Genomic DNA, 25,948 nt, shown 5'->3' on the forward strand with positions numbered 1-25,948 from the left:
CACACTGGCAGCCAATCTGGAGAGGTCAGAATTGCCTTAACGCTGCAGGGTTTGTGGGTGCATTAATGTGTCTTAGTAAATTAACTGTTGCACCCCACAGATGCCAGCACAAGGCATTTCTGAGTATTTAGTGCTTTTGTATTTCTCTAGAAGCAGGAATTATTTTTGTGCACTCAGTGTTTGACCTGTGTCTTATATCCTAAAATCGATACAAGTATTCCTTGTCCTTTTTCCTTGTGTCTCTTGAAGGGTTTGAAGGAGTTTGCTTGGGGCTGGAGGAAGTGACCTTTATATCAAATAATCCTGACGTGGCAAGTTGGGGCTTTGGGTAGCTTTCTTGTGGCTATTTGTGCTGTGAAAGCTGAATAAAAAATTTGCAACTGAAAGTCTTAAAAAGTGAATTAGGTAAGTGTTGACTCCAAAGAGCCATTAGCGTGTCCTCAGCGTGGGATGTGCCTTGTTTTTCCTTGCTGCTTAATGTATAGCTGTGTCTGACCTTCTCCCCGGGTTGTTTTGGTGGGCCTGTGAAGGAGATGTCAGAAGGAAAATGTGAATTAAAACATCTTGCATCAGGGAATGACTTCCCTGCTCTTCTCAGAAGGGGGAAAACCCCTGAAAATATAAGAAGAGGAAGAGTCCTCTCTTCGTCTGCCATTTCTAATACTTAAGCTTCCTGTTTCCTCTTGCTTTAGACTTAATATTTGAATTTTTGTGTCCTGCCTTGTGTCCTTGCCTGGCCACTGCAGGAGCTCTGGAGGTGCTGTCACTGCCTGGCTACTCTGAGCAGCATCACACCAGGGTTGGGTTCTTTGTAAAACACTTTCAGCCCCAACAGCTGAATGTTCCCTGAAGTGGGATTCCCTTCCCAGGTAAAACAGAGCTTATTTAAAATGTTTTGTTAAACTTAAGTAGCTAAACCAAACCACTGCAGATACTGCAGTTCTCAAATCTCTCCATGGTGTGTGCTCAGAAGCTTTTTTTATTTTCATTTTCAGAAAACTTTTTAGTGTTCTTTCTTCCTTATAGTCTGTATCAGGTTTTTTTGAATGTTTAGTGCTGCTCAAGAGTTGCTGCTTTTAGGGCTCCTGACAAGCTCCTGGGCGGTGCCCTGGTGCAGAGCCTGTTGTACAGCACAGCCCTTTCACAAGCAGAGTGGGCTTGTGGTCATGTTGACAGCTTGACACTGCCATGGCAGTGATTTGTTAAAACTTCCTCCAACACCCCTGTGAGCAGAGCAGACAAAAGGGAGGCATGGGCAGGACCTCCCGGAACGAATTGGGATTTGAGAGGAGGCTGGCTTGAGAGATCCCTGCGGATGCTGGGCTGAGAGAGACGTTCTTGGCATCGAGATCACGATGCTTGTGTAATAGAGATGCTTGATTCATGTAAATTTTGTGTTGCAAAACAGACTTTTGAGTACTTGGTTTGTCTTTTTCCTGTAGCCAACTACAGTACAGGAGAGAGGAATCTTAAGGGAAGAGGGGAGGGAATACTGGAGTGTGGGGTGGGAGGAGCCTTGAAAAAGGTGGGAGCTTTAGCAGGGGATCGTGAAGTGAAAACAGAGCTCTGGAGTGGTTGGAAGTAGAGCAATCCTGGGCACTGGTGGGTGCAAGAGAGCCAGTGGTGTCTGTGCCCAGCCTGGGGAGCTCTGAGTGCTGCTGGCACAGCTCCCTGCAGAGCCCAGCTGCTCTTTGCTCAGGGTGACAAGGACTCGCTGGAATCAGAGCTGGGGAGAGCCTGGGATCTGATCTCTGTGACCTCTGTGTTGCTGCAAACCAACATCAGCAGCACGAGCACAGGCACAGCAGGGCTGCAACTGCTCTGGGAAACGTGACAGCAGGGCTTGTATTAAAGGTGTGATAAGCATGCACAGTGTTCTGCACAAGTTTGGAAGTTTTTCTGACACAAATGCATCAGTCCTACAGTACGTGACCCATTGTCACAGAGCAGCAGCAGTGTCCCTGGCTGCACTGAGACTCGGAGTTAGAAGGAACCCAGGCAGGAAAACTGATTTAATATTTAGTGGATCTATGCTGAGGTCAGAGGATCAAGTGCCATCAACTCCTTTCCCGGTCTGGAAAGTGCTAAATTCTGTTAGTGTCCTAAATTCATGACTCCTGCTGGCACTGAAAGATCTGGTAGGGAAAGGTGGGTGGAAGGAGAAGTGCACCAAGTAAACCAAAATACTCAATTTTTCAAAAATAGAAAGGCTTGTGAAGAGAGGAAAAAAAAGATGTATTGGGGTGTAGGTTGTAAAAGTGGCTGTGGCTGTGTCCTCCCAGGAGCTGATCTGGGGTTTGGTGTGTCTGGAGAAAACAGGAGGGAACCAGGTGGGGGAGAAGCTGTGGCTGGGCACAGTCAGCACAAGGGCAGCACCCTCTGAGTGTGCTCTCAGAGCTTTTGTGTCCTCTCAAGGGCTTTTAAGCCACTCTCTGATTTTTCCCCCACTCTCCAGACACCACGTGGAAGTGCAAGGTGCTGTGCAGCATGCCTTGGTTTGGGAAATGCTTGCCAAAAAGAGAAGCTGCAAGAGGAGCCCTGCGCTTTCCTGCTCACCCTGTCTCGTGTGAGCTCTGGAGGGGTGGCAGCTGCCTGCCTTTGATGCCATGCCAGTGCCACGGAGGGGTTTGCAGCCCCTCCCTGTCCTGCCCTGCTGCTCAGCCCTGCCTGCCCCTTACCTGCATCTCCCCTACCTGCCCTCTCACACCTGGCTGCCAGCCCTTTGCATTTCAAACCTGACAGCTTGAAATTCCTCCTTGTTTTGCCTCGCAGAGGACCCTGGGGATGCATTTTGGGGGCAGAGGTCCTCACCCCTCCCCGAGGCAGCTCCTCAGGGCTCTGGGGCAGCGTGGACAGGCTGTGCTGCCTTCCCCAGGATGAGCTGCAGCTGTTGAACTCAGCACCTTGGGCTTCCTTGTCCGGGGGCCACTGGGTGGATAATGACCCCCAGTTGAAATCTGTCAGTGCTGCTCTGGCAGCCCTCATCTCTCCCAGAGAGCTCTGCAGGAGCCATTTATCATCCTGGGGGTGAGGGCTGCTCCTGGGGCTGTCCCAGGGCGTGCTTCCCCCGGCATTCCTCCAACACCACAGGGAACATGCATGGATCCTGGGGAGCCAGCCCTGCAGAGCTTCAGGGAAATCCCCAGCCCTGGTGAAGGAAAGCAGCAGTTTGATGGGCTGGAGGGATTCGGTGCTCTTGGGGCTCTGCCCTAATTAATTGTTCCCCTTGGAGAAGAGAAGCTTTGGGGTGACGTCACTGCAGTTTTCCAGTACTTGAAGGAGCTGACAGGAAAGATGGGGAGTGACTCCCTCCAAGGGATGGAGGGACAGGACAGGAAATGGCTTCAAGCTGACAGAGAGCAGGGTTAGATGGGACATTAGGAAGGAATTGTTCCCTGTGAGGGAGGTGAGGCCCTGGCACAGGATGCCCAGAGAAGCTGTGGCTGCCCCTGGATCTCTGGAAGTGTCCAAGGCCAGGTTGGACAGGGCTTGGAGCAGCCTGGGATAGTGGGAGGTGTCCCTGCCCATGGTAGAAGTGAGACTGGATAGGCTTTAAAGTTCTTTCCAACCCAACCCACTCTATAATTCTATGGTAATTAATCTCAATTACTGCATCATTTCACCTGGCTCAGCTGTGCTGTACCAGTGGCAGAAGGGAGGGTGACAGGGACACTGGAATCTGGGACACTGGTCACGTCAGGCAGGCCTTGGCACCACAGGCACAGGCAGAGCAGACATCTCCAGTGAATCACTCCGTGTTGCTGTGATGCTGTTTGAACACATTTTTTTTGTGTTGAATGCAGAACTGACAAAACATGGCGAGGAGGGAACTGTGCAGAACAAATCGCTGTGAATGCAGCTCTTTCCACATGGGGTGTTCCCTGCCTGCCCTTTGTGTCCCTGCCTGGAGCATCCCAGTGGGACACTCCTGTGAGCTCCTGCCTGCTCTGGGTAGCTTGCCTGGGGCTGTGTTTTCTGTAACAGCTTGCATGGAACAAATATTAATTTATGGGAACAATTACTTACTGTCCTAAAAGTAAGAATGGAGTAATTGCCTGTTTCCTGAGCTGTTGGTGTGCAGCAGAAGATGAAGGTGCATTGCTGGTGTTCTCCAAGTAATGCAGTATCCCACCACAGCCAAACACCATCCCTGCAGTAGCTTACTGCAGTGGGATTTTGGGCTCATTCCTGTGCCCCAGAGATGCTCCAGGGAAAGGAGGATTTGTGCTCCAGACTTGCCACCTGTCCTGCCCCTTTCTGTGGGCAGTGCAAGGTGTGCCAGAACTGGTGCCCAGAGCATCACTCAGCCCCTGCCAGCCTCAGATTGTGATTATTGCCTGGGACTTGTGGATGTTAGCTCCTAGATCAGTCCCAGCTTGGAGGAGCAGAGGTGGCTCAGTCCTTGTCCCGTGCTCCCCATGCCCCACATGTCATCCCAGGGCTCAGCCTGCTCTGCTGCTCTGGGGATGTCCATCCCTTCGTGGCACAGCTCAGGCAGACAGTGAGGACCATGAGCAGTTCTCCTTTAAACCTCCTTGAAATCAAACTGTCCACCCTGTGCTTTCTGCTGCTGACATCCCAAGGGAGCACACCAGGATCTGTCCCATCCCTGGTTTCAATCAGGAAGCGAGGCAGAGAGCAGCTGAGGAATAAATACTACCTCAGATGAAACTTAATCTGTTTTTAAAGAACTCCCTCCCACTGAAATAGAAGTTTTTTTCCTTGCTTTTTAACAGTCCTCCCCTGAAAAGCCTCTCCTGGGGTGTCTCTCATCCTCACTTAATGATGTTGAGGTTTTTTTCTTTTTTATTCCAAGTTTCTGGAAGCTCTGTGGTTTTCCCTGTTACAAGTTTTTAATTCAAAATGCTCCAGTGAGCCTTTCCTGTTCTGAATCTCCAGAGTACTCCATGGGGGAAAATTTAAAAAATAACATGTAAGCTTTACATAATTTACTATGAGAGTAATTGGGTTTATACAGCAGTTCATAAACCTTTAGCTGGTAAAAATCAAAGTACCTTAATCTCAAAAGCAGATGGGGGGATGTCACGGTGAAGGCTTATAGAGTTTTCAAAGACAAATTGTTTAATTCCATCACTGCTAGGAAAATAAATAGTTCTGCTGCTCAATTGAAAACAGAAACATCTCAGAAATGAGACTTTCTTCGCTTTCAAGCATTGTTAGCTTGACAACAAAGAAATCCAAAGAAGCTTGGTGGAAAGATGTGATGGAGTTCCAGTTTATGAGAAATGAAAGGCGAAGGCTTCTAAACCACATTTTCCTATTCTTAGGGAATTTTCAAGTGCCTTTCCTGCGCTGCTTTCAGGCACTGACACTGTGTCCCAGGCATGTGTTTGGTGTGAATCAGTGAGGCATGTGATGTCTGTAGGTCATTTCCTTCTATCCGCAGAGGTGGCAGGGCTGGCCGCAGTCTGTGCCCAACCACGGCGGCGGCTGTGGGACGCTGCTCCCAAATCCCACTTTTCAATGCAGCCAAACAGTTTGCAGGGCTGGATTGAAAGCTGGGAGCCATGCCTTGCCTGTGTAATGAAGGCTGCATTTGTGCCCCCACAGAAATGCTGCTCACAGGCCAATCAGTGCTATCTGGCCAGCACATCCCCTCCCAAGTGATGGTCTTGCTTTAGTCCTAATGGACTGATGAGATCACCTCTAATTTGTGTATCAAGCTGGTTTGTATCACATCGTTCAGAAAATAAAGAAAGGGGGTAAAAAACCCCACACAAACCCAACAAAACCCCCTTTATTTTTTTTTTCCTTGCTGGACTTCAAAAGGTTGTATTATACCCAGTGTGCTCTGCCCTGTGAAAGCTTGAAGCCATTACCTCAGCCAATAACCAGCAGAAAATTGGTGCCCTTTTTGGGGGGGTTTGTGTGTTTCAGAATTATGACAGTGCTGTCAGTCCAGGAGGAGATGCCTGGAGATGGTTGGTCTGATGACTCCCTGGGCTGCTGGTCCAGCCTGGGCTCTGCTCTCAGCATCCACAGGTGCAGCATCATCCTCCTGTGGCCAAGAGAGTGAAGGAGACTTGAAGCGAGAAGGATGTTTAGAGCATGCAGGATATTTTTCTAATTCTTTTAACACCTGCAGCCCTAAACGTACAAGAAGAAAGTTTCAAAGACCTCTCAGGACATATATTTGGTTTTTTGGGGCTAGAGGGAGGTGCCCAAGCTCATGTGAGTGAGCTTGAAATACAGCAGCTTGGTGCATCCAGTTTCATAAAATCAGAGTGGGTTGGGTTAGAAGGAGCCTTAAAGCTCATCTTGTTTGACCCCCTGCCGTGGGCAAGGGCTGTGGCTAGCACAGGTTTTTCCCATGAGAAGTTTTCTTGTGTTTTGTAAATAAAGATAAAGTTTGGATGTTGTTGGAACAGTGTCCCAGAACTTGGGCAGTGCAGGCCTGGCCAGTCAGGCCTGGGGGAAGGCTTCTGACTGACCAATCTGGGTGACTTTTGAGAACTCTATATATGTGATGAAATCAAAACAATAAAGGTCATTCCTTCTTGCCACTGAGAACTGGTGCCTTCATTACTCTGCTAGCTGCTCAACAGCGACAAAGGACACCTTCCACCACACCAGGTTGTTCTGTGTCCTTCTAACCAGCACTCCTTGGGGGTTTGCAGCTCCATGTGGGTGCAATGCTCCAGGATCAGGATGCAGAGGGTGAGGGACTTGCTGGGAGTGAGAACCAGCAGCTTTAAAGGGCCTTAAATAGATGAACCCCGCACATGATTCTGCCACTGACATCTAAGAAGCTGGACTGGACTTTTTATAAGTGTTCTGTGGACAAGGGTAGAACTAAGATAAATTCCCACATTTATATGAGATTGTTCTCAAAGAAGTCTTCTCTTGGAGGCCTCTGAAGCATCCTGAGAACAGCAGCAGCATCTTCTCCCTAAGTTGGGTTGTGCTCTCTCAGGTTTTTGTGTTTGGCATGGTTGGTGACTCTGACAGCAGAGCAATTCAGCAGGAAGCACATTTTCTGTATGTCTTCTCTTCTGAGGAGCATCTCCAGGACATTTAGAGTTTGGAAAATAGGCATCAGTTGGAGAGGAGGATGAAGCTGGAGAGCTGCAGGCTTTGTTCAGCTGAGATTTTAGAATGCTCTGGGTATTATTGCCCCTGAGGAATGTGTTTGAGGCTGGCTGTGATCAGGTGCTGCTCAGAGAAGGATGGCAGACTTTGACAGGTAGGTTTGCAGTGCTCTGGTTGAGCCTTCTTGAGAAGGAACTGATGCCTGGTGATCACAGCTTGAGGTGGAAAATGAAAATTTTCTGTCTGATCTAATCTGGGCGACAAAGGTTGAGGTCAGGGGAAGTGCCAGCCAGGCCACCCCTCTGTGCCAGCACATTCCCTCTCCTCAGCCCCCTCCTCTCTCTTGTTCTCCCAGTTTCTATCCCTGTTTCCTCTCCCTTTGCCCTCTGTCCTGTGGCATGGTGTGTGTCCCCGCCAGGTGGCACCTGCTGTGTCACCCTGTGACACACTAGTGTTAAATCTTGGCAATGGCAGGTTTGGCAGCTGGGCACCAAGTGCCACCACAGAGGGGCTCACTGCTGGTGTAGATGTCCCAGCCTACCCAAAATTCACCCTCCTGACCCACAGGGCTTCCTCAGAGCTGCTTTGCCCCTTGTTTGCAGTGCTCTGTAATGGATATGAGGACATAACCTCATGGTGGCTTTGCACTCTCTGGTTATGCTTTTTCTATTTATTGTCCTTTGCCCATTGTAATTCTTTTTGCCATTTCAGGCATTGACTTGAACATTTGGATAGCTGCTTCTGGACTGTAAGGCACAGTGGATGCCCTTCTAGTGACTTATTCTGCTGCTTTTCCATGGTGAAACCTCTCCCAGGAATGAGCTGCAGCTCCTTGGTGTTGTGAGCAGTGAATCTATGTGTGCTGGATGGCAGAGTGTGCTGATCACCAGTGTAATTATGCTCAGCACTGGTTAGTAAGCAGTGAGGGAGAAATGTGTTCCCTAATGGGTTATCTGTCACAGAGCATGGTGCTGTGTCCTCTTCCAGTGTGACACAAAGCAGGTGAGCAGGAGGAGCTGCCCACAGCTGGATGAGCCATTAACAAACCCTCCTGGCTGCCAGAGTTGGCTCCCTGACCATGAAACCCGGCAAGACTCCATCCACAGCCCCAGTGAAAGGAATTTCTACACACAATTCCTTCAGCTGGGTTTTAATCTTCTAATAGTGGCCTTTGTTGAAAGGTCTGCAGAGGGAGGACTCTGGCTAATCCTCACTCCCCTCCCTGGGAAGCTGCCCTTGGTGCTGTCAGGGCAGGATCACCTGGGGGGACAGGGTCAGGTGTGCCTTGGGCTGTCCCTTCCCCCTGAGCTCAGGGGCAGCTGGACATGGATGCACCTGCAGGATGAGCCTGGAGCTCACTGAGCCAGCGAGGGGCGGAACAAGGGTGGGAAAAGCTGCTGGGTGACAGCGCAGAAATAGCAGAGGAGGATGTTGAGGTGGCTCAGGATGCTGATAGCAGAGCGTGGGGAGATAACAAGGTGCTCCCACACAGTGTTTTCCCTTACCCAGGTACAGATATCACAGCACTTGTGTCATAGTTTGGAGGAAAACCTGCTCTGTTTTCTTGTTCATTGAAGAAGCAGCCAGGAAAGACTCAGTGTGGGTTTAGTAACTGTACATGTTATCAGGCTGGCTGGTCACAGGTATGGGTCTTGCAGGGCAAGAGGATTTCCTTGCAACCTTCCTGCAGCAGCAGAGTGTTGTGGTAATGCTGTTAATTGAGCAGCAGGACTGGATGGAGTTGCTTGTGAAGAGTGTTTGTCCAGGTTTTGGAAAATGGACTCAGCCATGATGTTCAGGTGGGATGGACTCGTTCCTGGTGGGCTTAGACCAGTGGGGACACAGGGAACTCGAGCTGAAGGAATAAAATAATCCTCAGAGCCAGCACACAAAGCTCTGCATTGTGTGTTTGGGAGAAAGAGAGATTTCATTAAGTGCTTTGGTATAAAGTATAAGAAATAATGTAGTTGGGCTGTTGGATATCTGGGAAGTGAGTGCTGACAGAGGAGTGAACCAACCCCAGCACTGGTGCTCAGTATCTTCTGTGCATCAGCCAGGCCCTTCTGCCAGGCTATTCCAGAGCTGAATTAACCTCCAGTTGTCTTTTTCCAAAACTGCTTTCCCTGTAAGGGAAATGAATTATTGGCAAAAATGGATTCCTTTTTAGCAGCTAACTTATAAATCTGAAAATCTGAACAAATATATGCTGCAATGATCAAAAAATGTTACATTAACACCTTTTTAAGACCTTAGCGGAGACACTTGGTAACATGCTCTTGTCCTGGGGCAGCTTTGATACTTTTATTTTTACTGTTCTACACCCTTATGTCGCTGAATCAGTTTTTCATTCATTTTTCAATGCTGACATTTGGATTTCTATTGAAATAGGAGGAATTTAAATCTTTGGAGCTTAACTTGTTGCTTTCTATCTGCTTGGTTGTGTCTCCCCACTCATGACCAGCAGAGTGGCAGCCCAAGGGAACAAGGAGCTTGGCTCTCCTGGAGCTCACAGGGACTGAGCATTCAGCTCTCACAAAGCATGTTTGGAAACTGCAGTCTGCTCATGAAATCGGGGTGCTGGCTGTAGAAAATGGTGCAAAATTCAAATGTGTCACTGGTGGTTGCTCTGTGCTCTTAGGTGTCTGTTTGGGATCAAACCCAGGTAAGTGATGCTGCTGCAATCTGAGGTGTTAGATGAGGTTGGTTTGCCCTCTCAGACAGCAGGATTCATTTCCAGAGTTGTCTTGGGGCTGCCTGCATTGTTTTGGCTTTTTGTGTTGGCTTTCTTGCAGAACTGGGCCTGCAGTTAATGCTGAGTTTCGATTTCCATGACAAGTTCTCTTCTCGGAGATTTACAGCTCAGCTGCTTTGGTTTGCCAGGCTAATGCTGTGGAATGCAGGTTGACAGTCCAGATGTGAAACCTTTCTCCTTGCAAAGAAAACAAAGGATTAAATGCGTTTCAAGAGGGTTTGAAAAAAATAATTTAAGATTGAGGCCCCGAACCCAACATCTGAAGTCTTGAAATACTGCTGGGGATGGGGAACTTCAAAATCTGGACACTTGGGAGTGTGGCCAGGCTGTGAGTTCCCTGTGGCTTTTGGAGCACCTTCCACTGCCTGTACTCGGGCTTTCTAAGCTTTTACAAATGTCAAATGATCAAATTATGCATCTTCATAAGGTTAGAGAGTGGTTTGGGGTTTGTTTCTGCTAAAACCTGTGTGGTGTGGGGAGAGCTGGGGGTGCTCACTTAGAATTGACTATGTTTCCCTGATTTTTGTAGTTAAAGACAGTAGCTTGTGTTTTCTAATTTGACAAACTGACAGTTTTCCTCACAGTAGAGTTACCCTTATTTTCAGGGAGTGTGGTGCAGGGCCCAGGTGGTGCAGGTTTGTTCACCATCATCCTCACTGCAGGGGAAAGGTCTTACCAGGGTGCAGGGTTCATGACTGAACTGGAAGAGGGTTCAATAGTGGTGTTTAATGGCCAAAACATCTTTTTTAAAGAGAGAAACACAATGGCCTCAGCCAAGCCATTGAATGTGGTCCTTTGTGCTCGTGAAGATTTGTACAATGCATCTACCAATTAATGCCCATTTGGGTTTCAGAATTGTTTGGGTAGGAAACAATGCAGCAAGAGTTCATTGTCCTTTCAGAGAAATGGGGAAAACATCCAGAACTTTCCCCCAGCCCATATAGGAAGAGCAAACATGAGGAGTCTGTATTACCAGAGGTCTTAAAATTGAGCTCGTAGCCTCCAAGGTAAAAAGGGCAGACCTTGTAGGGCAGGTCATTCTCAAGTTCCCTTGGGAAATATAATGGGGTTTATTGGGATTTATTAAAACTGGAGTTGTAAAAAGCTTGTGGCTCTTTCTTTGGGACTAATAATCCTGTTGGTGTTCTCTTCTGATCAGAGCCTCTGCAGAACAGCGACTTTGCAAGTAGAAGAGGCACATTCTGTACACTCAGATATTTGATATTTGTTCTGTTCACAAAGTTTTCTGCCTTTATTCCAGGCTGTGGAACAACAGATGAGTTACAAGTATGTTAAGAAACAGGTTTAACAAATGACAAAATGGCTTATGTTTTTCCCAGATAAAAATCAGGGAAAAAGCCCAAACCCTGGGCTAAAACTGCCTTTTGTAGTATCAGTGGTTTTTTTTTTAAGTGGGATGTTATAAACTGAGTATATTTAAAAAAAAACAACTTTGAGATTACACACACAGAACTAGGAGTTATTTTTTGCCTCGCATATTTTCACTTTTTTTTTTAAATTAATTTCTCTTTGGAAACAATTATTTTGGCTAATAAAATGCTGTTTGGTGTTGAGCTTTGGCTGCTGCACTCAGGTGCTGTCCTCACTTGTTCCCATGCATTGGAGAGTCATCAAACCAGTCCTGCTCCCAGTTGCAGGCAAAGCACCATGAGCCCCAGTAATCTCTGCAGCTTGATAAACCTTTTATTTGTGCAGCTTGATAAAGTGGAGGCTCAAGGTTTCCTTCCTGCCCTGGGGTTTGTCATGCTGGGATTCAGGACTCAGAGATCAAACCAGGCTTTAGCCACACAAGTGTGCCCCAGCCTGGTGGCACCAACCCCTAAGCTTTGTGCCAATTAATCACTGTGGGTCCTTCCAGCAGATGAGCTGTGGAAGGGGGAAAATCACAGAGGAGTGGAGCAGCTGTGGAAGGGTTCCCTCTGTAACAGCCTCCCCTTGCTCTGCAGAAATCCACGGGCACAGAGCCACCCCAAACACTGAGCATTCAGCCACATCTGCAGAAAATCCATGGGAGGGCATGTGGAAAGTTGGCACAATGCTGGGTGGAAGGAAGTGGGAAGAAAGAAAATCATTAGCTAAGGCTAACGACGATCCATAGACTCGAGGTCGTCTTATCTGTGGAAGTTCTTCTTCCACCCTTTCTGTTGTTTTAACCACTTCTCTGAGTAATCAGAACTTTTTCCATGCCTGAGGACTGGGAATGGAATATTTTTGAGCCATCAGCTCTGGAGAGCTTTTCTCTGCTTTTGGCTGTCAGACTCCTGGGCAGGTGGCTGGGCAGGCAGGACGCTGGGATGCCAGCGAGATCCAAGGAGTGCCATCACTGCAGGGCATCTCATTGCTGCTATTTGCCCAGCTCTGAACATGTTGTTAGGTGATGTATTCCTCTGCTAATTTACTCAATTTGTCACTGATTCCAGTAGAGCTTGATGAAGGATGTCAGCTGGGGATTAGTCCCAGATGCCTGGGTTGACCTTAGCTTTATCAGCTGCTTTCAATACTGTAACCATGAAGCACTTGCAAGTCTTCTGGTTCCTCCCGTGATTGATAGCCCAATTCTGAAGTGGCTTTCCTCCTCGTTTGTGATCCAAGAGGACAATGCCCTGCAGCTGTCCACAGCATGATGCTCTTGTGGTGAATACTCTGATGCTCTGCTGGCTCCTTCCCAGCACGAATGTTTATTAAAATGGCAGTTGTGTTCTGCAGGCCTGACATCCCACTGATCCAGGGTTCTGCCTTTTCCTCTGCTCTAAATAGCTTGAGCAGAGTGAAATGAGTCCCTTCATGCTCAGGTGGGACTGAGGTATTTTAGAAGAGGTTTAACTGTGGGTGTACAGAGTGGATGGATGGAGCAGCAGAACCTGCTGGCTGGTGCCAGTCAGCTTTTAGCAGTTGCCAGAGGTGTTTGGTCATTTTGAGTGTGGTTTTGGGGAACTTTCCTGGAATTCTCAGCTCCTATGGGTGTAAGGGGTGGGCTGGTGAGGAGGATCATTCCTGCTGGCCTCGTGACTCCTTCTGCTGTGTTTGTCACTGATTGTCTTCATGTGGGGATGGGCTGCAGGGTAGCATCTCCCCTGGATCTGTACATTAAGGTCATTCAGAAGGTTGTGTGGACTCCTAGTATTCAAAAATCTGTGTGAACTCTGAGGTTGATGGCAGCCTTCCCATGATTAAGAGCCAGGACTTGCCCAGTGGAATTATTTGACACTGAATTTTACACCTGCCCCGTGTGCTGTTGGGGTCTGCAGAGGGTGTTGATGGGAGCTCACCATGGTTGAGCTGCTCTTTCAGACACAGCATGTAGGGTCAGCTTGGTGTGGCTGGGGGAAGGTGCTCATTGGATTGCTGAAGTGCATTTTCATTTAAAAACCAAAAGAAACAGAAACACCAAGCCCCATCTTCCTTTGAAGGGTGAGGGTTAGTGGTGAGGAAGTGAGCTCTGTCCTGTGTTGGTCACCTGAAGAAACCTTCCAGAATGTGGTGGCTGCAGGTCCTTGTGTCTGTACCATGGGGGAGAGGCACTGCCTGCTCTGAAAATGAGTGAAACTGGAGGGAAAGGAAGGCATCCCTTCAGGCTGAGTCCCTGGAGTCAGCATCCATCCCCGTTCTGCTCCTCAGGCTGCAGTCCATGGAACACAGTTTTGATCTCCAGCTGTGCAGGAACACTGCTGGTCATTTTTTCCAATCTTTTTTAATCTGCCTTGAAACCAAGAGCACTTAATCTGCAGTTGTTGAATAATTCTCCATTGTAGGGGCCGTGACAGCAATGAAGTGTTTCACTGTTTTGGAGCTTCTTAATGTGAAAAATGTGGGGCGTTCTTGTGGGTTGGAAATGGCCTTGCAGTTAACACTTGGGGGATGGTGTGGTCCTGCTTTTTGGATTGAGTTTTCTTTCATTTGAGTAGGCATGAGTTTATACATCCTTCTCAGCCTGCTAGACTTCCCAGGAATTTCAGTGTTCCTTTCTTTGAAGGTGCTGGCCATGGAGTGGGGCGATTCTTCCCAGCCGAGCCGAACAATCTGGTGATTTTTCTCCTGGGGACAAAATGACATCAGTAATTTATAATCACCCCTTCACCCTCCCTGGAGCTGGGGCTGTTTTGAGAAATGAGGTTGATTTCATTCAAAGGTGCTTGGGAAACTCCTGCTGGGGCTCTGAGTGAGGAGAGAGGGGCGATCCATCAGCCGTGGATCCCTTGTGCTCCAGGGCATCATCGGTGTGCTCAGGACCTCATCCCAGGATTTAGGATTTAGGCACTCCTGCTGGATGGGGTTTCTGCAAGGGGGATTTATGGCAGCACCTCTCGTGAGTAAACCCTGAGTAGGCAATGGGCTATTGAGAGCATCCTCTCATGGAGGCATCAACTGTGGGTGCTTTTGCAAAAAGAGATGAGAATTGGTTTTTATCTCATGGGAGGAAGGTGCAGCTCTGGGCTGAGGTTGCTGGATGAGATGCTCTGCCTCACTGTTTCATCTTCTGTTTTTCTCTGTGGACTGAGGCCTCGTTGGTACCCACAAGGGTTGTGTCATGTTCCTGGGATGGGTCTGAGTTTTATGAAGTGGAGAAGCAGGAATTGCCAAGGAGATCTTAAAAGTGGCACCAGCTGCATGCATTGTAACATAGTTTTAAAATTGTTTTTTAATGTTCTTGTTCTGTTCGTGTTGGCTGTTTTTGTTTTGGTATTTTTGTGGGGTTTTTGGTTTTCTTTGCTTTGTGAAATGGACTGGAAACCACAGCTTAGGGTGTTTAGTAGCCAAATAGTGTTTTATGGAGTACAACGTAGTTAATTTGGACTTTTTTTGGTGTTTATGTTTTGCTGTTGGTTGTTTTGGTTTTAGATATTTTGGTTTTGGTATTTCTGTGGGGTTGTGGGAGCTTTTTCTTCATTAAATGGACTGGAAACCTTGACTTGAGGTGTTTAGTAGTCAGTGTTTTATGGGGAATTGCTAAACCTTCTACCTTAACAAATTTTGGCAGCTGATGTGTATTTGTAACAAAAGCTGTTGATATCTGTGGAAAAGGGTTGCAGTGGTGTAAAAACTTGGGAAAAATGAGAATTACTAAAAAAAAGCAGGGGTGAATGTTACCGACAATTTCTGAAGTCAGTCTTTTAAAAAATCTTGCTTAGATTTTGGATAAAGGGAAAACAAACAAATGTGGAGTCTGAAATCGCATCTGTCTTTTCATTTTCTGCTGTAAGTTTGCAGAGCACAAACACATTGTAGCAGGAGAAGTGTTTTCCTTGGCAGGGATTTGTTATACCATGTGAATGGCCTTCCAGCCTCCCAGTGCTCCAGGCTTTCCTAGACATGCAGATTTTATGGGGTTTTTATCTATTAGCAGGATTTCCTTGCTTTTTCCCAGAGTCATGTCTGTAGGAAAATAATTTGATGACATTGTCACTATAACTTGAAGATTTTGCTGGAAGTTTGGATAGTGTGGCCCCAAAATCTCTGTTTGTGTTGCTGGGGCACTTGGATTTGGGATCTGAATAAAAATAAATATGAATTATGAGTGCAAAGAGCCCAGTGAATGCTGTGAGCTTGGAGTGCGCAGAACAGTGCCCTGGGTGTGTGGCACTGGGGACTTCAGCCCAGTGCTGTAAACTGGAGGCAACTTTTGATAATTCATACAAGAATATTTTTGTTCTGAAGGTCTGTTTGATCTCAGGTGACTGTGCTGGTGTGCCTTAAACACGGTGAATGAAAGGAAGGGTCACTTGTTGGGAGCAGAGGGGAGGAACAAATGACTTTACACTCAAATACTTCCAGGGAAGGAGACTGTTATCTGCTCACAGATAACTGGCAGAGGAAACTCAAAATGCCATATCATGTGAATATAGTTATTGCCTGCCTTGTATCACTGCGAGTTCTCAACACATCTGGGCTGAGAGCAGTTCCAGTAACATTCAAAAGTACTATTTTGGTTGGCACACTGGGGCTGTGGTAGATGCCAATTAGTAATGGCTCTTGGAAACAGCCTGCCTTAAAACTGTCCCTGAACCATTCCCTGGAGAAATTATTCAATTAAGCACAGCTAAAATTAATGTCCATGGGTTTTGTTCGAATCAAACAAAATAAGCAGCTGGAGAAGGGAAAACTTCTCAGTGTGTGTTTTTAAAATAACAACTCTTAACTAATAACTGTGTGAGCTGGAATTGATACCACTGTTTGTTTTCCCAGTGTTGCTCTCTAGCTGTGGATGAGCTGCTGAGAGCTTCCACAGCTGATATCCTTGGATGGTTTTGTGTCACCTCCATGTGTTCTCCAATCGCCATCTGCTGCTCCTGGACCTGCTTCTGAGAGGCTGAAGGGTTCTGTGTTGCTTGAGGGTATCAAAGTTTGACCCAGATACAGTCAGATGCTCTGTGATGGATGAGTGAGGCTGCCAGGCTGCAGCGTGGAAGGTGCTGTGTGCTGGAAGCAGTGGTCCTGGACATGTCCTTGGAGCAGGTGGTGAGGTTTTCTGTGGCAGAACAAACAGGTTCCTCTTGTTTTGGCACGTGCTAGCCCTGAGGGTGCTGAGGGTTTGGTTGGTGGGGAGGTGTGGGCTGTTGGTGTTGGAGTTGTTGGTGGAGGTGTTGGAGTTCTGAGCTGAGTGCTGGGGCTCAGTACCCACGGGCAGGCAGAGGGCACAAGGCTCTGCAGCAGCTCCTTCTCTCCAGTTTGTGCCTTTGTCACTGCTGTCAGGAGCTCAGGGAAGGAGGAGCAGTGCTGGTCCTGAAGGAGCTGTACCTCTGCAGGGATTCCTCCGGCAGGGAGCTGGCATGGCCTGGAGCATGGCTGGGAGGAGCAGGACCTTCTGCCATGAGAGCCTGGAGTGCCCTGGGGTGTGCCCTGGGCACGGAGTGAGGGCTGGAGCTGGCAGCAGCTGGGAGGGGACAGGAGCTGTCCTTCCCCTCCTGCTCGCCTGCTATCAGCACTCAGCTCCTGCCTGCTGCTCCAGCAGGGACAGGAAGGGTGACAAATGTCTTTGTGTCTCCTGGACCCCATGGAGCTGCAGGGGAAGCACTGGGGGTGAGATGCCCTCTGGCCTCCCTGCAGCTCTGGCACTGCTCTGTTCACCTTTAGAACAAAAATATTCACGTGGGAATTAGAAAAAGTTGCCTCCAGTTTACATCCTGACACATTCCCAGCAGGAGCCCAGAGAGAACTTCTGAACCTGGCTGTCCCCAAGGACCACCAAGATCCCTGTTAATTAAAAGAGCTGAAGAGTGAGACAGCTGGAACCTGGAGCAACAAGCTGGTTTGACCGCTTGGAGAAGTTTGTGTTTTTGGGGGTTTTAATGCTTAAAGGAAGTTCTGCCAAAGAAGAGATTAAATGTCCTCAGTTGAATTTGGGATGGTGGAGGGAGGAATTTTGGTCTTTTCTTGAAATGCAGAGCTCATCCCAGCAGGGAGTGTTGGTGTCCTGATGTCCTGAGCAGCTCTGAGCCCAGAGCAGTGAGCACTGCTGGGATCTGAGGTGGAGGTGAAGGAGGAGAAGCCCAGGAGTGCACTCCTGTGTTGCCTTTGGCACAGAGAGCTGCACACCTCAGAGGGGCTGCAAAAACCAGGCATGGCTGCAGCCAGGGAGAGAAATTAGGATTCCTGGCTTTGTATTTTTAATGTATTTCTCTCTTTTCACTCTGCCCTGACATTACAGCTGGCACATTGTGCTGAGGTTCTTCAGGTTTCTGATGTACTTACATTAGTTGCAATCCTCATTTCATAGCCCTGGCACTTGGAACAATGCTTTGCTTTCTTATTAACATGTAATTGTGGGGTTTGGACATATAGAGGTTGGCATTCCCTATATGATTCATTTCTTTGGTATCCAGCTCTTCTTCTGAGGCACCAGAGACCTGAAGGAGGGAGGGAAAGCCTGCCTGACTTCTCTACTAAATTCCAGCTTTATTGTAATTGGTTTTGTGTAGGGATTTTAGCTCTCTATATGTTTTCTTAGGGCTGACTGGAGTCTTCCATGACTCAGTGGGGTATGCCATGGAGGTGCATTACTCATCGATAAATGCTATTGAGTGATCCATAAATTTCAATCCACGGAAAATCCAAACAGTTCTAAGGAAATGTCTGGTCAGCAGCACCACTCTGCTAAATTGATCAAACCCCCCACATTAGTTTCTCTTTCCAGTGCTGAATTTCACATGGCTGCTTTGGCTTTGCTGTTTCTCACTCCACAGACAGAATGAGTGCAAGTCAAAGATGGAGTTGCCAAAACCAAATGTGGCTTTTTATGCATTTTAAAGAAAACAAACAAACAAATAAATTAGTGTAAAGTCATGCATGCAAGCGGAGCTCTAAATCCTCTTCCACTTCATGGGAAGAAATGGTTGTCCTTCCCAGGGACTCCATGAGCTAAGGAGAGTGATTTAAAAAAAATTTTGAAATCCCATGCCCTCAGAAAGCTGGTGTGGTGTTGTGGGACATGGGGAGAGACAGGGGGACACAGGATGGAAAGAACCAGGTCATTTTCCTGCTCTTAAGTGAGGAAACAGTAGGGAAAACCCAAAAACCCCACATGGTTTCCTACAAAATGAAACATAAAGTTCCTCATGTGCTCTGGTTCTGCCTCTGCCTGGCTTTCACTCCCGTCAGGAACTGCTCATTTCTCCAGAATCAGGTTCTTTATCTCTCATGAGGGAGCTCCTGAACAGGAGAAATTTTACAGAGGGCCTGTGGCACTGAGAGGGACAGGATCATCTCCATGTCCCCGTGCTGCCCTTCACACTGGGACTTGTCCTGTCTGACGTGACACGTCCTTGGCTGGAATGTGCACTGTGACTCTGTATCCTCTCTGCTCCCTGGGCCCTGCAGAGGATGGTGCAATGTGAGTTTGTGTCTGTGCTGGGATCTCATGGCCTCCCAGTCGATTTGCTCCTCTGTCCTCTGGAGCAGAGCGGGGCTGGCTGGGCACCAGGGCTGGAAAGGGAGGAAAGACAGAGTGGCTGAAAGAGCTGGAAAAGGGGCTCCTGCTCTCTGGAAAAGTTTGGGCTCCACATTTTGTTGGCAGAAGAGAATGTCATTTGCAAGCTGAGAGCTGGTTATTGGTTTCAGGCAGGGAGGAGTTCCAGCACGAAGGGCACCATCAAGGAGGTGGAACGCTGGCAATCCCAGTGGAGCACTCCAGGATGGACTGGTTTTGTCATCTGCCAAATGGCTTTCCAGGGAAAACTGTTCCCATGGAAAACTTCTGGCCAGCTATAGAAAGACTTGATGGCTGAGTTGACCCAGAAGATGGGGCTGCCAGAGGCGTCCGGTCCTAGAACGATGGGAAGGGATGTTGGGAATGTCAGCAGAGACATTGGGAATATGGGAAAGGCAGCTGGGAGTGCTGCTGGAGGAGCTGTGTCTGTGCTGTGCTGCTTCACAGGGCTGTGGGCAGAGCCAGGGCCTGAGCTCATGGCCTTTGGAGTGGAACAGGAGGAAAGCACACAGATCCGTTTGGACAGCGCAGGCACCTGGCTCAGCTCAGCCAGGGCTTGCCTTCCCTTCCTGCAGGGATGAGTTACAGCTCCAGCCTGGGGGGCTCCCATCCCTTGGGAGCCACTGAAATTATCCATGCTGTGGCTGGAGAGAAGCAGAGCCAGCTTTTTACAGGAGGTACTGGGGATTTCAGGAATTAAAACAAAGCATTTCTGATTTTCGTGGCAGCGGCAAAGGCTCTGAAGTAAAAAGGAAATGAGGAATGAGCTTTTTTTCCTGAAAAATTCCTAGAATCTCATACAATTTCTTCTGCTCAATTTTTTATCGGCTGTCTTCCATTGGTGTCTTTTGCATAAATCTTTATTTTTCTACCTCTTAGCAGATGTGGTTTTAGGGATGTGTATAAATCCACCCTTACCGCTGCTGCCAGGTGGCTTTTCCCCTGCAATTCCAGGGAAGGATTTTACATCCTGGGAGTGACTTTTAGCACACATGGATGGACCCCAGAAATCAGGAACAGCAAGATGTGATACCAGTGTGACTTGTAATGCAACTGTTTAATTCAGAGATACTAAAGATCATCTTTCTTAGCCTTTCACAGAATCTCAGAATGGTTGGGCTGGAAAGGACCTTAAAGGCCATCCAGTGCCACCCCTGTCAGGCAGGGACACCTTCCACTGTCCTAGGCTGCTCCAAGCCCCAATGTCCAGCCTGGCCTTGGACACTGCCAGGGATCCAGGGGCAGCACAGCTTCTCTGGGCACCCTGTGCCAGGGCCTGCCCACCCTCACAGCCAGTAATTCCTTCCCAATATCCCATCTATCCCTGCTCTCTGGCAGTGGGAAGCCATTCCCTGTGTCCTGTCCCTGTGTCCCTGTGTCCTGTCCCTCCATCCCTTCTCCAGCTCTCCTGGAGCCCCTTCAGGCACTGGAAGTGGCTCTGAGATGTCCCTGGAACTTCCCTTCTTCAGGTGAACATCCCCAGCTCCCTCAGCCTTTAATGCATCATTTGGGAATGTGAAGCCAAGCACAGTGGAACAACCTGGATTGTGCTTAGATCAGGGTTCAGAGCAGCTGCTTCAATTTCCATTTTCCTTTGAAAAGGAATATTTAACAGTTCTGTGCTCACATTTCCGAGCAGCTTTATCTTTGTCTGGGTCAGTCTTGGATTCTTGAGTTTTTCAAAACTGACTGCAGGCACTGGTAGTGCTTCAACTCACTGGGACCAGAGAACAAGTCAATGGTGCAGGGTTTTCTAAACTCTTTGTGTTCAGCTGTGGCTTAAAAGCTTTAATTTCCTGTCTGTGACAGCTGATGCAGTGACAAGTTCAGATCTTGTCAAGTGATTTTTGTATTTGTCTGTATGGGCAAAAATTGTTTAATACAAATTATGAAACAAACCCAAGATTTATCTGGTGTTTGATTTTGGAGAAAAAAAAAGGAGGTTTTCCTCACTTTGCTCAGGCTTTTTCCAGTAAACACCTCTCCCCTTCCTGGGAGGCAGAGTTATGTTGGAATGGGACAGGGCTGCACCTCCAGCCTCTCCCACCTCTTCCTCAGGGATGCTCCTTCTGACCTGGAGCCACGCTCAGCCTGCTCTGCCCTGTCCAGAACACATTGCCTAAGATCAAAAACTGCTGCTGTGTGATTTTGAACAAAAAAAAAGTCAAATATTTCAAAATATATCAACCTACATTTTTCCTGTCATCTGCTGGCTTTTCTGCTCCCTCCTGTGTATTTTCTTTGTAAATCCTGGGTGTGGAATTCACCCCAGTGTCCCAAGGGGATGCCCCTGCCCTCTCCATGGCTGCAGGAGCCAGGGCAGCACTGCAGCCATGCTTGTGACCCCAAAATGAAGATCCTTCCATGACTTTTGTCCTGATTTCAGGTGTGTCTGTATTGACCTCAGATCTCACTGTTATTTTGCTCTCTGAAGAAATCCTGTGCTTGTTGAGAGCTCCATCCCAGATTTTACGGCTTGGATCACCAGGAAAAGCATCAGATTTGTAGGGACAGGTGGTGCTTCTCTGCCATGGCCTGGCAGGAATGAGGTGAGGAGTCCTGGAAGTGCCTCTGCCTTCCTAGGGGCACCGGATACATCCCATGGGGAATGTTGGGTTGCCTCAGCTCCTGGTCAGCTGCAGACCCTCCTGCCTGGCTGGTGGCTGGCACAGCAGCACAGGGACACGTGTGCAGGGATGGGGACAGCTGTGACACCAGTTTTGGAGCATTCCCTGCTGCTGGAGCAGCTCCTGGCCAAGCTCACCTCCAGCACTGACCTTCAAACTTCTCCCACTTCAGCCATGCTTAAGTGATTCCGAGTTTATTACTGGGGTTGGGCACTGGGTTTTTATCTTCTGCTTCAAGATCCTGCTTCCCTGAAAGGAGACCTTGGCTAAATTTGTGTTCCTGGCTGAGTTGTGGTTTGCAGTGCTGTGTTACAGGAATGTCCTTTGGAAGGTCACCAGCAGCCAGCCTGCCTTCCCCGTCTGCTCCCTCCCGACAGGGGGACCTGCAGCCTTCCCTCTTTTCAGGTCTCTCTCCATCTTTTTTTAGCATGTTCCCTGCATAGCCAGCTAAATGGGAGGTGATAGAACATGGAATTGCCAGTTTGAAGGGCAGAGGGGGCTGCAGGTGGGTCAGGGAAGGTGGGAGAGCTGCCGGCAGTGTCAGTGCTCTGAGGACTTCCTGAGCTGTGGAGGCTTAGTTAGTGTCTACCTTAGGAATCCATTCCTGATTTTCAACTCTGCCTTATCCAACATGGATCTCCCTTGGGTTTCCTTTGTTTTGGGGTGGGGAGAAACATTTTCATTTACAGGGAGGTTGAGAACAGCTCTGTACTCGAGTGTCACCACAACAGAGGGTTGGTGGGTGCAGAGGATGGGTGGGTGGGTGGATGGATGGATGGATGGATGGATGGAGGAATGAGTGGATGTTCTCTGCTGGGTGTTGTTGGTTACAAGGGCACCCTGGCCTGCAGAACCTGCTGGGCTGGACTTCTGGTTCAACTGGGAGTGGGGTAAGAACCTCCCTGTGCTTCCTCCCCAGAGGCTGCTCAGACCTCCAGGTCCTGCCATGAGAGCTCCAGAATTCTCCAGGTCTCAACTGTGACATCAAAGGGCTGGTGCTTGTTGAGCTTTGGGCTGTGTGTTGGGTGAAGTTCCCTGCTCCCCTGGGACCTGATCCTCTCAAGAAACATATATATATATGGAGAAATGCTTCTTCCAGGATGTCCAGTGCAGCCCTTGGGTTCAGGAATGACTCCTGGCAGGGGGATGGGAAAAGGAGAGGCTCTAGACAGAATCCCAATTGCAGTGCCTTGGGCTTTGAAACGATGACAGAAAATTTTCCTGCTCACATTTGTTCTCATTTCGCTACAGCTTGTTCACCAGGATGTTTTTCAAGGAGGGTCTGGTCAGTGTTGGCAGAGGAAAGTCTCCAATTTCCCAAGCATGCTTATCACTTTGTCCTTGACAACGATGGGAACTTGCAGCACTTTTTGCGTGGAGAGGCAAACATGAGCAGTCCTGCCCTTGCAGGCAGCATTGTCCTGCTCTTCCTGTGTGCTGAATCACGCAGGACAGATAAAGTTTCCCCAAAATATTGTTGGCTTTGCAGATGTCAGACCTGGGAAAGTTGGGTGGGAGGGGGAGGAGAGTGAATATCTGAGCTGCAAACTGAACAAACCTTGTAGCTCAAACAAAATGCCTCCCATGACTTGGGAAAATGTGTTTTGGTGTAGGATGGACAATACTGAGTCTAACAGTATTGATGAACAATAATTTTAAGTATTAGAAACAACTTTAGAAATATGGAGGGTTTGTGTCTGGAATAGAACAGGATTGGTGGGGTGGATGGGAAAGATCCAGAGGATAAAACCCTGGAAAGTGGGGGATGTTTGCCCTCTGCCCTCCCTTCGTGTGGATATCAGGATAGTTTAGGCTGCATGACATGAATCAGGAGCTCATGTTTAGGAAAGCTGTGTATTTTCAAAGTACAGGATTTTTTAGATTCTGATATCATTTTACATAGGGGTTCACTGGCGATGACAGAGTGTTTGTGGAGCAGACTGGAACATGCACTGGAAGGATGATGCTTAAATGTGTCAGCTCTCTGGGAGAGTAAAACCTCCGTGCTCCATGTGCCTTGGACATTTCCTTTGTGCCTGCAGAACTTTGATCATTTTATGTGGTTTTTGTTATCTATATGTACAATCAGACTGGTTTGATCTGTATTTGATACACTGCTTGTCCCTTGATAAGACTGAGAACATAAACACCTTCCATAATGAACATCTGGAACCTGAGAGAACAGCTGGAGCTGTGTCAGGGGAGGGTTAGGTTGGATATTGGGGAAAGGTTCTTCCCCCAGAGGGTGCTGGGCACTGCCCAGGCTCCTCCGGCAATGGGCACAGCCTGAGGCTGCCAGAGCTCCAGGAGTGTTTGGACAGCACTGCCAGGGATGTACAGGGTGGGATTGTTGGGGAGTCTGTGCAGGGCCAGGAGATGGAATGGATAATCCTGCCAGCTCAGGAGATTATGTGATTTGCTGTGGGAAGGTGAATGGTGGACAAAACCATTCCCGTTCGGTTCCTGGTGTCAAAGGAATGACAGCAGGGAAGCTGCAAGAACTGATGTCCCACACTGGCACTCCCCTTGTAAGGACAATGGTTCCTTGCTGTGTCACAGGGAAGTTTGGGAAGTACAAGGAATGCCCTCTTCAGTATCATCCCCTTTTCCTAGTAGAAACATTTGGGAAATCTCTTGTTTGAAGGAATACAGTTAAAACAATAAAGGCTTCATAATAACGATCCTATCCTATTGGTGGGACTTGTGTTCTTTAAGTGTTCTTTGACCCTCTGCCAGTATCCACACAGGGTTGTGATCCATAAAAATGGGCAGGATATCAGTTTATCTTGCTAACTTCATGCTGTGTGCTCTGAGTTCTGCTTTTGTTGCTTTAGGGATGTTGAACCCAGGGGTTCACCAGAGCTGCAGCACCAGGACCTGCTGGGGTACAGAGGAGCTGAGGGCACAGCCACTGTCCCCAAGCCCAGCTCAAAGGCAGGCAGGACTTCCTGAGACAGGGATCAATAGTGGGGAAGGTGCTGGAAGGGTAAGCAGAGAAGAGGCTGTGCAGCAGCATGCAGGCTTGGCTGCTGTCCTCTCCTGGTTGATCATGCACAAAGGAAGCCTCTCCTACCTGTGGAGCTGAGGGCAGCCAGACATGGTGTGTTCAGACACCAGAAGCACTGGCTGTGTGTTCCAAGGAAATCAGAGCATAACAGGCAGTGAGGGGGAAATTTAGTGCCTCAATGTGGCTTTTAGTTTTCAACCATCCCATCAACCACTCTTAGTGTAAGCCTTGTATGAGCTCTGGTTTCCATGACAAATTTAAAGCCATCTCTTACAGGAGGTTGAGGATGGGTTGGCTTGAAGTTTTGCTTTCTCCTCTCTTAATACTCAATCTAGGGAGAACTCTGCCCACTTTTCTTTTCCCGGAGGACCTTCTGGGATGCAAGGAAAGCTGCCACCCCCACAGCTCCAGGACGGAACCAAGGCAGGGCTTTGTGACCTCAGTGGTTGTGTGGTCAGAACTGCACTGAGTGCTCTCAGAGGCCTTTGTGAAGATGGTGCTTCTGGATGTGGTTTAATGATGATGTGGTCAAGTGTTGAGATGCTCCATTCCAGGGACTGAAATTCCAGATTTCCTGTCGCACTTTGGCCCAGTGAGGGAACTCACCTCAGCTCTGTGGCTGCCATCATCCTGTACTCCCTGACCTCCTAGACTGATGCTGCTGTTTCAGGCTGTATTTTCTCCTCCACTCTTGCAGTGGAGCATTGCACTGAATCTTGTGTGGTATTTCCCAGGATTTGGACCTTTCAGTGCACAACTGGTCTGTCCCACTGGAGGACAGAAGGATGCAGGTGGTTGCCATTCTGGAGCCTCCAGCAGGAGTGTGGTTGAGCAGGGGTGCTGTGGGGCTCAGATTTAATGCTCCTGTTCCTCTTTCCCCAGAGATCATTGACGACCTGACGAACCTGGTGGAGAACACAGACGACAGGCTGCGCACCCAGACCCGGCACGTGAAGATGGTGGACAAGAAATCAACGTCCTGTGGTAGGAAATGGCTTCAGCAGCAATCATTTCATACCAGGGCAGTTCTTAACTGATGCTGTGCAGTTATTAACTGTTGCTAATTGCTGTGCAATGCGCTCCCCCCTGAGGACACCTTCTTTTAAAGGCAGAAACCCCAGCACTCCAAACATCTCCAGCAGGTTTGACTCGCTGTGCTGAAGTGTTGGTGCAGTTAATTTCCTTGAGCCATTTGACTCCAGCATTGCACAATGTCCTGATTGTATGAAATTGTATGAAATTGTATGAAATTAGAGCGGTGCATGTTAATTAGCCTTACAAAAACTTGCTACCAGCTCTCACAAAGCAGGCACAGCGGGGAGCAAGGCTGCAGGGGCATTCCTGGGGGTGTCCTGCAGGAATGAGCTCTTAACCCAGCAGCATTCAGAGCCTGCCAGGCATGAAATCCTTCCTGGTGACTCTGGAAGTGATGTGCAAGCTGCTGAAGCAGAATTGGCTTCTCTCTCTATAGAGCCAAGGAGAGGTGATAATCGGAGGCAGGTTTGGATGAAGAGCTGAGGTTGATAGCAGTGACCAGGGGAGGATTCTGTGGGTGATGGCAGAAAATG

At 48.4% G+C, this 25,948-nt stretch overlaps 1 protein-coding gene across 1 annotated transcript in view; it reads left to right on the plus strand.

Annotated features, from left to right (window-relative positions):
* The window catches only part of STX8 (syntaxin 8), a 105,515-nt gene that overhangs the window by 39,346 nt on the left and 40,221 nt on the right, over nt 1–25,948 (plus strand). Inside the window, exon 8 of the mRNA XM_085078001.1 lies at nt 25,263–25,364. Coding sequence (XP_084934127.1) covers nt 25,263–25,364 — 102 coding nt within the window. The remainder of the gene's footprint in view (nt 1–25,262; nt 25,365–25,948) is intronic.

The sequence above is a fragment of the Lichenostomus cassidix genome, chromosome 18, assembly GCF_008360975.1.
Source record: "Lichenostomus cassidix isolate B80296 chromosome 18, HeHo_3.0, whole genome shotgun sequence".
Lineage (NCBI taxonomy): Eukaryota > Metazoa > Chordata > Aves > Passeriformes > Meliphagidae > Lichenostomus > Lichenostomus cassidix.